Source organism: Fundulus heteroclitus, chromosome 11 (genome assembly GCF_011125445.2).
Source record: "Fundulus heteroclitus isolate FHET01 chromosome 11, MU-UCD_Fhet_4.1, whole genome shotgun sequence".
In the NCBI taxonomy this organism is placed as follows: domain Eukaryota; kingdom Metazoa; phylum Chordata; class Actinopteri; order Cyprinodontiformes; family Fundulidae; genus Fundulus; species Fundulus heteroclitus.
The window spans coordinates 27,885,531-27,901,502 of record NC_046371.1 but is presented as its reverse complement, the minus strand read 5'-3'; the positions used below and the strand labels follow the sequence as shown (position 1 = coordinate 27,901,502).

The following is a 15,972-nucleotide window of genomic DNA, read 5'->3' as shown; positions in this document are numbered from 1 at the left end:
GAATTTAAATACCAGGCTGTTATATGGTAGGGATTAATGTACTGAGTGATAAGGCCTTTAACACGGTGCATTACATAGCAGTTTGCAAATGAACTTGTGACTGAGAATGTACACTGAATTAGGAAGTGATTTAATATACTACAACATTTAAGTGCCGTTTGCCATTTGTTTTGCTGAATTGTTCGACTGCAGCTTGGCTCTGGGAACGCTGCTGAGGATCCTGAATCGGTCTGCTCTTTGAGAAAAAAGGAGCTGCAACTTTAATTAGATTGGGGAAATTTAAGAGAGTGCACAATGTCAAATTGGACTACGTTACACACCAAACAGCTCCTCGTGTTTGTATGACGGCTCGACGGTTTTGTTCATGAGCTCTTACGATGTAAAGTCTGAGAACCATGCACGTGTTGCTGGTTTAAATTTAAAACATGGCTGTATTAACAGCGGAGAATACTGTGCAACAACCCCATTTAGCTTAATAAATTATCATCATGCTGGGTTCAATATAAAAATTTTAAACAGCAAAGCTGCCAATTAACCGTGGTGCTTAAATGTACTTTGAGCCTGCAGGATTTTATGTATTGCGTCTACAGTAGTGAACATTTTATAAAAGTGCTTTTTAATCTTTTTAGTTTAGAAATATAGAATATAGAATATAGATGGCAAGACAATGTCAACCTATCCCATGTGACTTCCTTGTCCAGCTTTTTTTGGACATTTGGTTAGCATTTTACATTCGGTTAAAGAAGCTAAACAGCATCAGCTCTGAAATTCTTGCCAGTTTCCTGTTATGAAATGCTCAGTTTAGGTCGGCTAAGCAAGACGTTTTATGAATTTAGATCAAGACTTTGCCTTAACTGTCTTTTCCTAGAGGGATTCTTTGATTAAACGCCTCGGAAACTTAAAGGCACAGTGGACGATCTTTTTTCGGCTTGGAGTTCTGGGGGGATCGTTTTATCTATTGATTGTCCCAAATGCCAATCATTGTGACGCGCGCTCACGTAACACCGACATCTGTGCTCGTTCCTTGTTAGTTTCCTCTTGCTGGCTGCGCTCTTCTTCACTTATCCAGTTAGCTTCAGTTTCAGCCGTTCATTGTAGCTCCGCTGCTCTCACTGTATACTCTGAACATGGCTGAGTGTCGCAACAAGGGAACCGTGTACGGCTATGAGAAGAAGAGGAAGGTCTCAGTAGAAAGAATTAAGAGCAGAGTGGATTTGGGAGATTCTTTCATGTGATCCCCCTGAGGAGCAGATAGGATGGTCTTGTACATGCACAGTTATTCAAAAAGGGACTTGAGCCTTACTTCCCTACTTTTACAGAAAAATCGTCCACTCTATCTTTAAGAATTGTCTAACAATGTCTTTTAGTTGAGTCAGAGATGTCCTTGTCAATCCATCCAACAATTCAGTCGTGCATGTCAGAGTTAATTTTCTGTTAGCAATGACAAGTTTTCCATCCAGGCTTAAATTTATCAATATAGAACCAAACCATGTTACTACCACACCCGTTCTTTTCTAATGGGATAAGATTACTATGATGTAAGATTGTTTTCTGATACCCATGGACAAAAATCTCTGAACTAAATATTTGTCAGAATATGATCAATCATGACTACCACAGCCCTTATATTTCACTGATGGGATAAGATTATTATTCTGGCAAAGAGTATTCTGCTTTCTCATGACATGGAGATGTTGGTTTCTAAGACAAAAAAAATCTACTTTGGCCTCATCTATTCACTAAATACGTTTGAACGAAGGGTCAATCCATGCTACTAATACCGCTTTGTTTTACTGATGGGATAAGGCTAACCTGGAATCGGTGCTCTCTCTTCTTCAACACACTTTTTCAGACAACTGCAACTAGAAAAAAAAAGAAACTAAATTGGTGTTATGCAGATAGGATAAGGGTATTTAGCTGAAAAACTGTATTTTCCTTTCTCCTGAAACAAGGCAGTTGATTTAAAGAATATTGAAAAGCTTCAATATCATCTATCCACTATAGATTTTTCTAAACACGATGTATCCATGACACTGCTACCTTTGTGTTTTACTGATGGGATAAAGTATACTGGAAAATGGCCTTTTCCTTCCTACGGACACAGAGCTTTTTATGTACACCAAAAAAATGTGTTTCGGTGTCATCTGTCCACCGAATGTTTCTCAATACCCATAAGCCTTTTGTTCCCTTTATCTCTGTAATGCTTCTTTTCAGAGCAACGTTGCTCTATTTTCCTCGTTTTTTTTTTTTAAACCCCCTATTAAATATTATTAAGCATTATTGCGGATCCCAAACATTGTGGCTTTGTGAGCAGTTGCACTTGTGGTCGTTCTGCGGACACAGCTCTTCCATCCACAACCAACGTGTCGTTCTCTTCTCATTTCCAGATTGATCCTAAGGTTGCCTTTCCCCGTCGCGCCCAGCCTAAGGTAAGAACGAGTTTCTCTCTTTGCCGTGCTCCTAGAAAATGATCGTGCTTCATGTCGCCTGCTAAGTTTTGTTGTGATCACGCGGGCTTATTAGAGAGACGCAAAGATTCAGTCCTCAGCTCGGCCGTGTTGTTTTACCGAAGCGCTTCCAGCTACAGATGATTGAGGGGAAACTTTCAGCGGTGAGGAAGGAATCTGCTGGTTGCGTTTGTTTCTGTGGTGTTTTAAATCTGGCATCTTTTCCGTGTTTTTACCATGTTACGGTCTCTTTCTTCTCCTTATTGTGGTGCTTTTCAGTCCTGTTGCCGCAGTTTTATTCAGCAGCGGTATGAAGGCAGAGGCAGCCGCGTATTACTTGTTTGTAAGGAGTTTCGACTCTTGGGCTGGATGAAAAGAATCCAGATCCTCCTGTCTTTTGTTGGCTGTTAAAATGTCTGGGGTGGAAACACGTTGATATAAAAGGCCAAGTTTTATTTTTAACTGATTAGGCTGATATTTCTCTGAATACATTTCTCTGAACTGAATGCTGACTCCCAGCTGACAGTGATGAATTACACTTACTGGCTGAATTACAAGTCGGGAGTTCTTTTGTCACATCCGGAGTTGAATGAGACTGAATGACACGAGTGATTTAGAAATATCTTTATTGTGCCGCATGCATGCCGAAATTGTCACAATTAGCCCTGAAACAATGGGTGATTGAAGAAATAAGCCATATTCCAATCATGCAGGAACTGTCACACAAGCTCTTCATGATGCGTATTATCTTTTCTTTTCTTGATTACTGGTCTTGAGCGGTTCTGCCGACAATTAAATATTCAGCATGTGCAGATGGCACGGTGGAGTAGTCGGGCTTTGTTGACATGGCCCTCATACCATCCACCAGCTATTAATGTGCAAGGCTATAGCGCAGTGCACTGTAGCGCCATTCAGCATCACTTTCGGGGGATTTCCCTCCCCCACCTACCTAAACCAGGTGGAAATCGATAATAGATTTTCTCCTTTTCCCTGGATCACAGAGAGGGGCATTGTTAAAGACTTGTTCACGTTTCAAATAAGGAATTGGCAGTGGAGGCTTTCAGAGCCAGAGCACACTGTGACTTAAGGATATCGGCGTGTGGCTAAGAAACAACCGGTGTTTTTCCACTTTTTCTTTACACGGCAAGCACATCGACTTAACTTCATCTCATCTGAGCTTTGTTAATAGAAGTTGAAGGTGCGATACAACAACTTGGATGTTTGATGATGCAACCAATTATTAGGCGAACAAGTGAGTCAGCTTGCCGTGTGGGTTTTTGCTTATAGTTTAATGCTCTCCCTAAGCAGTCTACTAACTTTTGAAACAACTTCAAGGAAAGTCCTGTGTTATTTTTCTTAAAAAAAAATAAAATACTTTCCATAATTGGCGTTATAATGACACAGTGAAAACGCCACAAGAGTGATTTGTTTAATAGCCATAAAGTAAGCGTGTGAGAATAGAAAAATTGTTTCATTGAAAGTGGACTATAGAGGTTCCTGAAGCAATTGGATTAAACCCAATAGATTAACATTGCAGTGGTTTGGTTGAGCTGATTTAAGACTTCTGAAAGAAATCCCATTCAGATGTTCCTATTTTTAAAGTCCTCTCTGTCTTGTATGAGCTTTCTTTTGTCCCTTTTTTTTTTTTTTTTTTTTTTGCCTCCACTGTCTGCCCGCTTGGCTGCTTGTGCAGCGGTTGAATAGGTTGGCTTTTTTGTTTAAAGAAGCTCGGCTTGGCAGGTACCGCAGTAGCCCGGGCTTCGGGGAGCAAATCACGGCGAGACCAATCGGCGTTCTCACGAGTTAACGACGACTTCAGCGCCAACCTCGCCGGTGACCTCTCACGGCTCAGTGCTGCAATATGGTCAAACCGTACAGTATGTACATCACGTAGCGTAATGCTGGAAAACAGGCAGGAGGTGAAGGTGAACAAGGAGGACGTTTCACTGTAAACAAGCGAGGGGGGGGGCGTTTGCGCCGGGATGACAGGATCAGAGAAAAAAAAAAAAGCAACTTGTATCAGCAGTCATTCCTGACACTGCCCCAAAACACGGACTGTTGAGAGTCGTAAGCTGGTTCGACGGCAGTCATTGGTTTATACTAAAACACAAATCCACTTCTGTAGCATAAACCTGAAATAAAGTGGAACAAAATGTTGCTGCGTGAATTAATTACAGAGAACATTACTTCTGCAGTGCTTTGCCAAAGTATTCACCCCCCATGAACCTTTTCTGCCTAGTATCACCTTACAACTTCAAACATCCTTTAGTGTTATTATAATGTAATAAACTAAGTGTAACAAATCCCAACTGGATTGAGGTGAAGACTTTGACTGGGCCATTCTAACGCAGGGATAAACCGTCCCATTGTAGTTCAGGCTGTATGTTTAGAGTTATTGTCCTGACAGCAGCTCTACCCCCAGTATTACCCGGTGTGTAGCTCCATTCATCTTCCCATCAACTCAGCATCACCAGCATCAGAAAAAACATCCCCACAGCATGATGCTGCCACCACCGGGGTATTCAGGGTGATACAGTTCGGATAGTGTTTTTAGGATTTCTTTTAATGAACTAAACCTGCGTTAAAATGTTCCACTACTTTCCCACAGAACTGTCTACTGTGTTTTTTTTTTTGGTCTTCATGATGCTGCTTGTTCACCAGTCTGCTCCAGCAAAGCTCTGAGGTCTTCACAGAACAGTGTGCTTATACTCAGATAACCGTACACACAGGCACACTCTATTTCTGCACTAGGTTTTATTTAAGGGCATCGGAACAAAGGGCTTTACATGCCGCTCTTTAAATCTTTTCTCATACCGTTATATGCCATGAATCATTTTCCTCCATTGCTATCCACTACTTTGCTCAGCTTTATGATGTAAAATCCCAATAAAACACTTTGAACAAAAATAGTTTTGTGAGGCACAGTAAATAGATCCCAGACGTGTATATATATATATATATATATATATATATATATATATATATATATATATATATATATATATATATTTACCCCTAATATTTAAAGCCTGCCTCTGAGAATCATGTATATGCATGATTTGAAGAATCTTATGTTTCTTTGCGTCCATTTGCACCACAATATGGTTAAAGGGCACAAAGGGGAAGATAACCACCGGCCCCGTCAATCAATGAGAACAGGCTGAGGAAATGCAGGCCATCACATACATTACAAATGAATAATGTCCTCCTACCTTAGCCTATCTGAGATTATTTTTTACATTTTGTGTTTTAAACAGAGGTTGTGCTTACAAGGAAAGAAGTCAAAGGTATCACTATAGGCCGGCCTGCAAATATTCCCGAGATTAGTTTGCATCCGAAGATGATTGACAGGGGCGAATGAAAGGATTAAACAATCATGATGTGATGCAAAGTGCTTTATGCACATTCATTTATGCCTGGCCTCCTCCTCGCCTGTCTGGGGATAGCCGAGGCTTTGTTAGATAGGCAGCTGGACGTGGCTTTAGAATGCCAGGATTGCTCTGTAAAGGTTTCAGCATCTTAGCATTTAGTTCCACACCGACCAAACAGTTCTTTATCCACCGGGCTTACTGGCAAAAGACGATCATATTGGATGCCGGCGCCTGCAGCGGACGCTTAGTTAGGATTTATCGGAGCTGTTGTTTAACATGGATACAAACACAGATAGGATGAACAGAAATCATCCATGACACGCATTACTTTGCTCTCCAAAGCATTGTTCCAAGCTCTACACCGAGTTCACACCTGGAAATTGCTTAGCAGATGTGATAAGTGGCTGGCAAGTGTAAAAACAGAGGATTATCGTTTTCATGAGATGCAACATGCTGCTTGGATTAATAGCTGTGAAGTAATTGTAAGGTGTGATTGATCAATTGCTTTTTTGAGCTGAATTGGACAGAACGTGATGCGCGTCATCAGGAGCATGGAGTCATTTCTCTTTAATATTTCCGTTTTCCGTCTGTGTTTAGTAAAACAAAACCTGAACAGCAGAGGTTTTTTTTCGTTCCATCAAGTGCAATTCTTTACGTAGCTCCCCCTCCAACTGGTGTGTTTTAGACAATTCTTGTTTTGCACAACTATATTTCCTCCTTAAACACACAAACGCACAAACAGCCCGCCCTCGTGTTTTAGTTCCGCAGCCGTGTACAAAAAGCGGCGAAGCAGACAGCGGTGCGATAATTCACTGTCGCCCGTGCCTCCCCGTTTGATCCGTCCCAGTAAGACTCAGACGGCTAAAACACGTAAACGAGGCCCGCAACATTTTTGTCTCCTTTCTTTTTCTTTCTTCCCTTCTTTTCCTGGAGGAATCAAAGACGATTTCTGCCGACATCGCTCGAGATTTACCACTCAGCTGCTGGCGTCATTACCGCCGCCGCCGCCGCTGGTTTTGTTTCTCGCAGTGCAGTCACACACAAGCATAACATGTCCCAGCATGATTTTAATTGCCAGTGGGACTGTGGCCACTTCAGTGGGAGATGAGTTCTGATGGCTTGTTATGGAAATGAAAGGAGGGAGCAGCTTTGATTTACGGAGCACTGGGCGTAACCCTTTCGCTGCACTTTTCAAAGAGACGCGCCCCGTAGGCCCGAGTCGGGCCGCGTCACCCCCGCGACCCGCCGCGCAGACTTTGGGACGCGGAAAGAAGGCTCTGTTGTTTCCTAAATCGATGTGCGCTGCAGAGGAGCAGCTGTAGCAACACTTGGAGGAAGGTGATTATTTTGTTTGCATTGACAGTCCTTTCCTAAAACTTCTCATGTTCAGCTCTGGGAAAGAGCGCTGAGTTAGTACAGTAACAGCAACAACGACACAGCCGAGGTTTTCAAGGTGGATAACAAGCCCGGCGACCATCAGAGTCTAAATTCTACAGCCGTTTAAACTGTTTTATGCTCTGTGTCGGTCTCCGTCTTTTGTCTTCGTGCCACCCACATCTGTGCTCGTCACATTCTCTTATTCCCTTTGCTTCCCTCGTTTTTTTTTTCCTTCCTTTTCTGTCTGCTCTCCTCTGAATAGCAAACTGACCAGTACCCTCCTCCTCCACCTGCCTGCATACCACACATTTCTGTCAGGGACTCTGTGTGCTTTATGTGTAGAGAGACAAAATGCCAGGTGTTGTGAGGTTACATACATTTCACTCTTTGGGATGGAACCAAATTGGATTTAGATCTCCTGTTTTTTTCTTCTTCTGTGTGAAGAACAACGGTAGTGTACAGTATAATATAGATATATTTATACACCTCTTCAGCTTCACAACTTCAATATATTTTAATGGGATTTCATGCGATAGCGGACGTTGTCTATACCAATATAAATCTTAGAAGTGTGAAACACATTTATTTGAGCCTGAGTTCCCACATCGCCCTGACATGCATTGACATGCAATGTGGGAACTGCTGATCAAACGGTTCTAATTGGAAAACATGCAAAATCGGATAATATCTCAAAGGAAAGATAATGATATGACTTGTGAACGATAAATATATACTTAGCAGTGTTAATTTCTTACCGCTTTAGATTCATTGCAAACCCAGACACCAGATAATGAGTAGTTTATCCAGCCACTGGGAAAAAATAACTATTATTTTCATCTCAACTACTATTAACAAAGGTGCATCTGGCAGCCTCTGCTGTTTTAACGAATATAAAACAACTTAGTGGTATTTTCTTAATGACTTTACCAGGACGTCCAAATGCCTTCCTTTCCCCTGAATTAAACAAACATCAACTAATGTATTATTGACATAGAGAGCCTGGAAGTTGTATAATTAGCTGATATTTTTTGCAGTTCAAGCAGTTCTTTGCAATAATGATTTTGCATACAGTGATGTTGCAATAGCAATAAAGCTGCAATATATCGTGCAGCCTTAACTGCAAACCCTTAATTCATTTTTCATACACTGATATTGTGATGGTTTCTGCATTCTTAGTATAAAGGCGGCTGTTCTTTTAGCTGTAACCATCCATAAATCTAGAGTTTTCACATTTACCTGGGATCTTCACGCTGTCCAATCAGAGTAGGGCTGGGCGATAATTCAATAACAATATAAATCGATTGATAGACGTGTGGTTCAATAGAAAAAAAGGGTAAATAAAAGGTTCACTAGAAGAACAGTTCTCCTTCCTTTTGCATGCTAAAGGAAGCTGCGTCTGTCATGTAGGTTAATATTACAGTCATCACATCCTCCCAACCAATCACAATCGCAGACCTAGGACCGCTCTGTCACCAGTCTTCAAAGAGTTCAGAGAGCTCGTGTTTTTCTTTTTTTTTAAGACTTAGTTTGGGTAAAAAGTTGGTTAAATAAAGGGTTGTGCTTGGATTCAGTGTTCTTTATTTAAAAATGGGTCATTAAACAACAGCATAAAATGGCCAGGGCTGCACTTAAAGTATATGTTTAGAATTTTCTGATCATTATCAAACCCGGTCAGTGTGATTTCTGTTTTATCGATACGCTTTTTTCTATATCCTCCAGCCCTAAATCAGAGTGACTGAAGCTCGGGCAGTTTTTGCAAAAAAAAAAAAAAAAAAGAATTGGCAAACATTTTAGTTAATCTCATAAAATATGGATAAAGTCCATTGAAGTTTGTTGTCGGAATGTGACAAAACTGTGAAAGCTTCAAAGGGAACGGGCACTTTTACCACACACTAGATGTTGCCACCATTCAAGCAGTTATTGTTTTGCTTTGTCTGTCATTGTCATTCTTCTTCACTGCGTCTCATGTCTTACCCTCTCCCTTCAATTTTCTGCACTTTGTTCTTAGTCTTTAAAGATTACAAGGCCTTGTAAATCCAGCCTTGCGCCTTGCTCAGTTATTTGATCTAGATTTAGCAATATGATATTCCCCTCCTCAAAATGATCCTTATTTTAAATGACACAGCTCACTGCTGGGAAAATGAAACCGCTGTAGCTGCCAGTCCCTTTGAATGTCCCTGCGAGTTTATTAAAAGCACCAGCTTCCCGTTCCAACCTCGGATCCGCGCAGCTGCACGAGTCCGAGAGAATATCCAAGGACAAAAGTCTACAGTGTAATGCATCAGAATGCTGCGTCGTTATCTTTGATGAGCATCGCAGTTCACGACAATGAGCTCTCACTAACATTTCAGCTATGATAGAAGGCTCTTTCTTTATTAGACATTCCATTTCTTCGAGGCATTTCTGATGTGTAGATACCTCACGGTATGGGGGAATGTTATGTTGTGCTGACTATTATCCAAACCTGACATTGAATTTCAAGGCATGTGTGGCACAGGTCTTATTTTGGCGCGCGACCAGATGAAGAAATATTTTCACTTTTTCTCTGTGAATGCACTTTTGAAAATGGATTTTACAACTGACACTAAATGCATCAAGACAGGGAGGGGGAGACCAAGAGGCAGTCAGAGCGCTACCAAAGAAAACTTTGACTAAGATGTCAGAAAAGTGACAAGCAAGTTGATGGGAATTCTTCACTGTCACACTCCTCTCGAACCTGGACAAAAAAAAAAAAAAAAGATGAAATAAAAAATGGAGCCACGCAGGCAACATAAACAAACCCGCCCTCAGATAGAGGATGACACAAGGAGTTTTTCTCCCTCTGTGGTAATGGCTGCTGTGTCGAAGCTGGAGATGGGTTTAAATCCCTGACCCGTCAGCTCCTTCGCTTTCAGCGGCCTCGGTGGAACTGCTCCAAATGAAAACGGGGCCAGAGCAGAGAGACATATGAATGACTGTTTGTTTGGTGGTCAGACACAATCACCAACTGAGTGACCCAGTTAACGGGTAGTCAAAGCAATGCTCAGTTTGATTCATGCATGGCTCTTTTTATTTTTTTCATTTCACACTTCCTAAATGTATCCTGTGTTCTTTTTTTTCCCCCCACAGTGCTTTCAGCCAATATTTATGCTTCAATGGAAAGATAAATGATTTGTAAAAGTGAATGCTAGTGTAATTATTTTTTTTGCCGCAGATATAATATGAATACACATTTCTTTTGTTTGAATAATTGCCAGAGCGCCTATAAATGGAGGGGATGTGTGCGATTCTTCTTTCCTCTGCCTCTCCTCTTTTCTGCTCTGGTCTCCTTGGTTGCGGGTGGAGAGTAATTAGGTTTTCTAGGGGATTGAGGGGGCTCTTACAATGCTTACCAATGGCAGCAGTCAGGCAGGCTAGTGCTGGCAGGGCAGAAAGGACAGAGGGCTGTGCAGGAGCCTGGCACTGCTAAACCTGATGCTGACTGACAGTAATGAGGACAGCCTGCTAGCCAGGATAGAGAGGAGAGAGCACAGGAGAGGAGGGCATGGCCCTTCACAGCACCTCTCAAGACTTCTTATCAAAGGATGTGCATACACCGACACATGTACAAGACAAACAAACACGGGCAAACACGAGTTCAGCATTTACATGAATGTAAAGTACAGCGAGCGCATCACAGGGATTTTGTTGTTCGCCTTCAGTTATTAACCTCCTAAAAGAAACGGAAAAACGGCGTCCAGAGAAAGAACGGCTGCACTGGGAAGGGTGATTCGGTCCAAAAGCATTGAGGTGTCGGATGGAACGGCAACTTTTGTCTCCCGGGAGAAAGCTTTTGACTCACGCGGAGGAAGCATGTTATAATGTTACCACCTTTGAAGTGTAAATTACACCGTTTGCTCTCGGGGTTGTACCTGATATCGATTATTTAAGACAGAGCTTCTGTCGATACAGAGTCTTGGTCCAATATTTGTACTTTGCCAAACTGCACACTATACGGAGTTATTAAAATCAGAGCCAGTGTCTCACTCGTCTCCCGTAGTCCTACGCTGGTGCTGGAAAGAACCAGCTGACAACTGGTTTGATGTTCCACAGCCAGAGAGCTTCCCCAGAGTCACGTCATTACGTCCCTTTAAAGGTCTCCTCAGACAGATTGGATGAATTTCTCACCGGTGTACATCTACCTTTTCTGCCCTCTTCATGTTTATCCAAGCTGTTTTAATAACACTTTTTGCAAATGACAATTATAAACCTTGCTGGCCATGCATTGGATTACCCCTGAGCTCTCCAAAATATCTTTAGGTGACTTCTCGCTGAAGGATATTTTTAATCATAATTACATAATATACATATTTTGTTCCAATATATTATGAGAAGAATGAAAAAAATACTTGAAATCATATATTGTCAAAGCGTGAACAAAACAACAAGTTGTCGATCCAATATGTCGGAGCAGACAGCTCCTTTTCATACCATAAAAAGTCCAGCACAAAACAAACAAAACTACACTAGTATGAACTGTTTTATACAGATCTGTTCCACCGTGTGAGATACGATGAGCAGAGGTTACCTTGATTTTCATAGCTTTCTGATTCTAAGTTCAGAATCATACTCTATATTGCTTTAATTTGACCTTACTGTTAAAAGCTAATGTACATAATTAAGTGTTTAAACTGTATTTATCTAACCAAATTGGTAGTTCTGAATCTCTCCTGCTATGCTTAGGGCATTTGTGAGACAATTATACAATGGATGTCTTGATCGGTAGCTATAACTGATGCCTGATCAGAATTGGATGGTCATGAGTTGTTATGACCGGAAAATGTTTTGACAAGTTTCTTTTTGGGATTGGGGGATTTCTAAGAAATAGAAACGTTTTGCAATACCGCTTTTTTTTTTATGTTTCTGCTCCTACAAGCATAAATGAGAAAAAGATTGACTCCATTTGGTTGTTAGTATTTGATTTTTAGTGGTCTCTCATCACAGCAGTGTCACGAACTAAGTGGCTCTGGTCATCACAAACTAGCAGTGACACTGACCTTGGGCCCTCTTCAGCTGTAGCACTCTTCTAAATTAGCCGCTGCAATAATGTGATAGGTGGATTCCCCAGTCTGATCCTTTTTTTTTTTTTTTTTTTAACTTCCAATCTCTTCAAGTCTGCACCAATCCAGGGTGAAAAACAAAGATTGTCAGCGAGGCGGAGGAGCACTTAACTTTGAAAGTCATCACTTCAGGGAGCTGTTTTGGCAGCTCGAGAGGCTGATGAGGAATGCATTTCTAATTTTTTAACATTGACCTTTTTTCAGTCCATGTTTGATTGGAATGCAGGAAATAAATAAAAAGACACGCCACGCTCAGTAAGGATGGTGAGCGCCACGGTACGGTCGGAGACACCCTCCTGCTGTCAAGTTTAGCTTTTTCCTTTTTTTTTTACCTACTGATCTTTATGCACTTCTGCTTTATGCTTCCTAAAACTAATACAACAAAGACTGAGATATAGCAATTACATCAACTGACTAAGGTTGCCTCTATGTGCAATGTTAGCTCCACCATTAATCCCTCTACGGGACCAAATCAGCATAGGTTATATTTAAGTTTGCACATATCCTTTATTGAAGGCATTTAATGGTATTCATGTTTTAGGTTTTTGTTTAAAAATGTTTTAAAACTACACATAGTTTTCCTTCCCTTGAAGTAGCTATCACTACTTTGTGTTGATTTATTAGACACATTGAAGTTTGTCGCTTTCGTTTGACAAAATGTCGAAAAGTATAAGGCGTACTTTATACAGATTTTCTCTATTTCAATAAGAAATAGTAGCTCAGAATGTTACAGAGCAGATTTGATGTGTTGTGTTTTCTAATGTGGTCTTTTACTCATTCAACAATAGCTTTTAAACACTCAATCAATACAGCACTTCTTCAGTTTGTTTCCAAGTGTAAAAGTACAGCCTAAGTGTAATCATTATTGTGTTGGATGTGTCCGCCTGATTGGAAGATTGCCTGTCCAACTCACCCCAGTGTTTTGCCATGATTGGATCCAGTTGTCATTTGCAGGGTTAGATATTGGAAATCCCACCTGCCAGAGCGCTCTTTCTCACATTGACATTGTGTGACAGTTCATATCTGTGGTTCTAATGTGCCGTCCAGAATCTTCTCTTTTGTTGTTTTCTAGGGCAGCAGCCCCTCTGATTACGATATTCTTTCAGCTGTCTGGTTGTTAGTTGTGCCGGTTCTGGCAGCGCCTTTAGTAGCGAGGGTACAAAAAGCTTGGTGTTGGCCGTTTTTTAATCAAATGTCTCTTTCCTGGAGCATCCATGTTCAAGATCTCCAGGGCTTGAATCATTGGCTGTGCTTTTGATGATTAGTGGTGCAGTTATGTGTTTCAGAACTTGCGCTATTGTTCACCCATCTTTACTAAGAAGCACAGGTGTTTGTTTAATCTCTCTCATATAAAATTGCCGAAGCTGAATCCATGTAGATGGTTGGATTCTTAAATTCAAATTTTATTAAATTTAGGAGTGTAATGTGATCGAGGATGTTAAAACTCTATAATAAATATTGTCAATGTTAAGCCTGTTACGCAAAGGGTTATACAGTGACTGTGGGCATGTGGCTTCCTCTGATGAAGTAAGTATAAACTATTAGTATGAGCCTCGGATAGAGATGTAAACACCTTAAAGCTAGGGTTGGCCACTTTTGTGGACATTTCCCAAAGTCCCTTTTGAATAACTGCGTGCGCAAGACCATCTTTCTTTGCTCTTCTGCTCATCAGGGGGATCGCCTGAAAAAAATCTCCCAAATCAACTCTGGTCTTATTTCTTTCTACGGAGGCCTTCCTCTCCTTCTCATAAACTTGTACGCTGTTTGGTTTTTGGGACTCTCAGCCATTTTCAAAGTATACCATGAGAGCAGCGGAGCTACAATGAATAGCTAACACTGAAGCTAACCGCTAAGCTAATGGCATAAATAAACACTAGAAGTGTGCAGCCAGCAAGCAGAAACTATCAAAGAACGAACCACTGGCGTTCTGTGAGCGTTTCACAATGATTGCAGTGTTGCCAACTCCTCAGTAAGGAAAGTAGCTATTGGCTGTGCTAAAAGTCGCTAGAAGTCGCTGAATGACGTCATCGCCTAATTTGCATAATCTGCCACATGATGTGATGTGCATATTATTGACGCTGTGTGAGAAATAACCTCGTTAGAGAGAGACAAAAAGTGAGTAAAAACACTCAGAATATATATAGAGCTACTTTTTTTCTGTCTATTAATGTTTATTTATTATTATTTTTATTTTATTTTTTTATTTTTTTTTTTTAATGTTTATTTTATTACAATACTAACCCTCCTCCTTTACCCGGGTTTGAGACCGGCAAAATTAACCATAAAGAGAAACTATGGCGGAGTTACAAATTTTTTCCTTTCAACTTTTTTTCAACATTTTCTTTTTTCCCTTGTGGTCCACTAAGGAGCCTACAAATCACGGTAAAACATGAACATGTGGCTGTGTGAATCAAATGCCATTATGTATTTAAGATAAAATATTTCAAATTCAGTTATTTATGATCAACCTGCGCCGTCAATCCCGGCGCATGTGCGCTTTATTTGCAGTCTGGACGCTGAGGGTAAACATGATGTGGCTCTGACTGCAGCGCTGAGAGGGACTCCTGCGGGAGGGGGAGAACGGGGGAGGCGCCCCACGGCAGTACCTGCCGCCGGAGGACAAGAGTATGAACGATACGTGCTTTCACGTCAGAGTCTCCAAAAGTCGCTAGATTTGTCGCTAGTCGCTTTTTTGAAAAAGAGTCGCTGGAGGGGTCTGAAAAGTCGCTAAATATAGCGACAAAGTCGCTGAGTTGGCAACACTGAATGATTGGCATGTGGGACAACCAATAGATAAGGTGATTCCCCCAGAACATGAGGGACAGAGGGGGGTGAGGGCAGAACCAAAACTCTGACCAATCCCTGTCCCTTGGTACGAATGGCAGTGCAGTGATTGGTCAGAGTTTTTATAGGTCTGCAGCTCCCACAGAGATCAAAATTTTTAACCTCTTTTTTCTGAATACATAATGTATTGACTAGAAGGACCATTTCACCCAGTATAACAAAAAGTGTTTCTAAACAGGATTACCAACTATAGGTTTTAGCGGACACCTTGTATCTGTTTGAGGGTCTTTATTTTGTATTAAGAGGGGAAGTGGTTCTCAGGTTGCACTTTTCTGGTGAGTTGATTAGAAACAAATGTCTTGCTGGGATGGCCAAAAACACTTGGTCACAAAAGGCTTTGGAAGCCTTAACCACTTTTAATTTATTGATCTGGCAGCATTTTAGTTAAAAGAAATCCCAATAAAGTTACAGACAAGACAAAGAAGGGTTGTTAGCATTTTAGGAATATTGTCATCGGCTAAACCATTAGCGACTAACAAGGCTGAATTTGAACATTTGAATTTGATTCGTGACTTCTTGCTGAAGCTAAAATGAATGACTAGTTTAAAGTTTATTAATCAATTTGGATTCCATAAATTAATTTTCAGTACATGTACCAGTCAAACCTGTACTTGGATATTCTTTAAACACAGTGTGATTTGTTAAATTGGTAAAAACAAAAGATGTGTGTCCAGGGGCGGTTCTAGACAGGGGCCAACAGGGGCCCATGCCCCTGTAGAACTGGTCCTGAACCCTGTTATGGCCCCTGTACTAAAGACATGATATTAAATACACTTCTCATAATTATTTGCAATGGCAAAGAAACCATAACTGATTGGTCACTTTGACCAATATTAATATTATTATTTTACCTAT

At 40.9% G+C, this 15,972-nt stretch overlaps 1 protein-coding gene across 8 annotated transcripts in view; it reads left to right on the top strand.

The window, feature by feature from the left end:
* The window catches only part of msi2b (musashi RNA-binding protein 2b), a 381,083-nt gene that overhangs the window by 14,568 nt on the left and 350,543 nt on the right, over positions 1–15,972 (top strand). For all 8 annotated transcript variants that reach the window (XM_036143324.1, XM_036143330.1, XM_036143327.1 and 5 more), the window contains exon 5: positions 2,388–2,429. In XM_036143324.1, the coding sequence (XP_035999217.1) occupies positions 2,388–2,429 (42 nt within the window). The remainder of the gene's footprint in view (positions 1–2,387; positions 2,430–15,972) is intronic.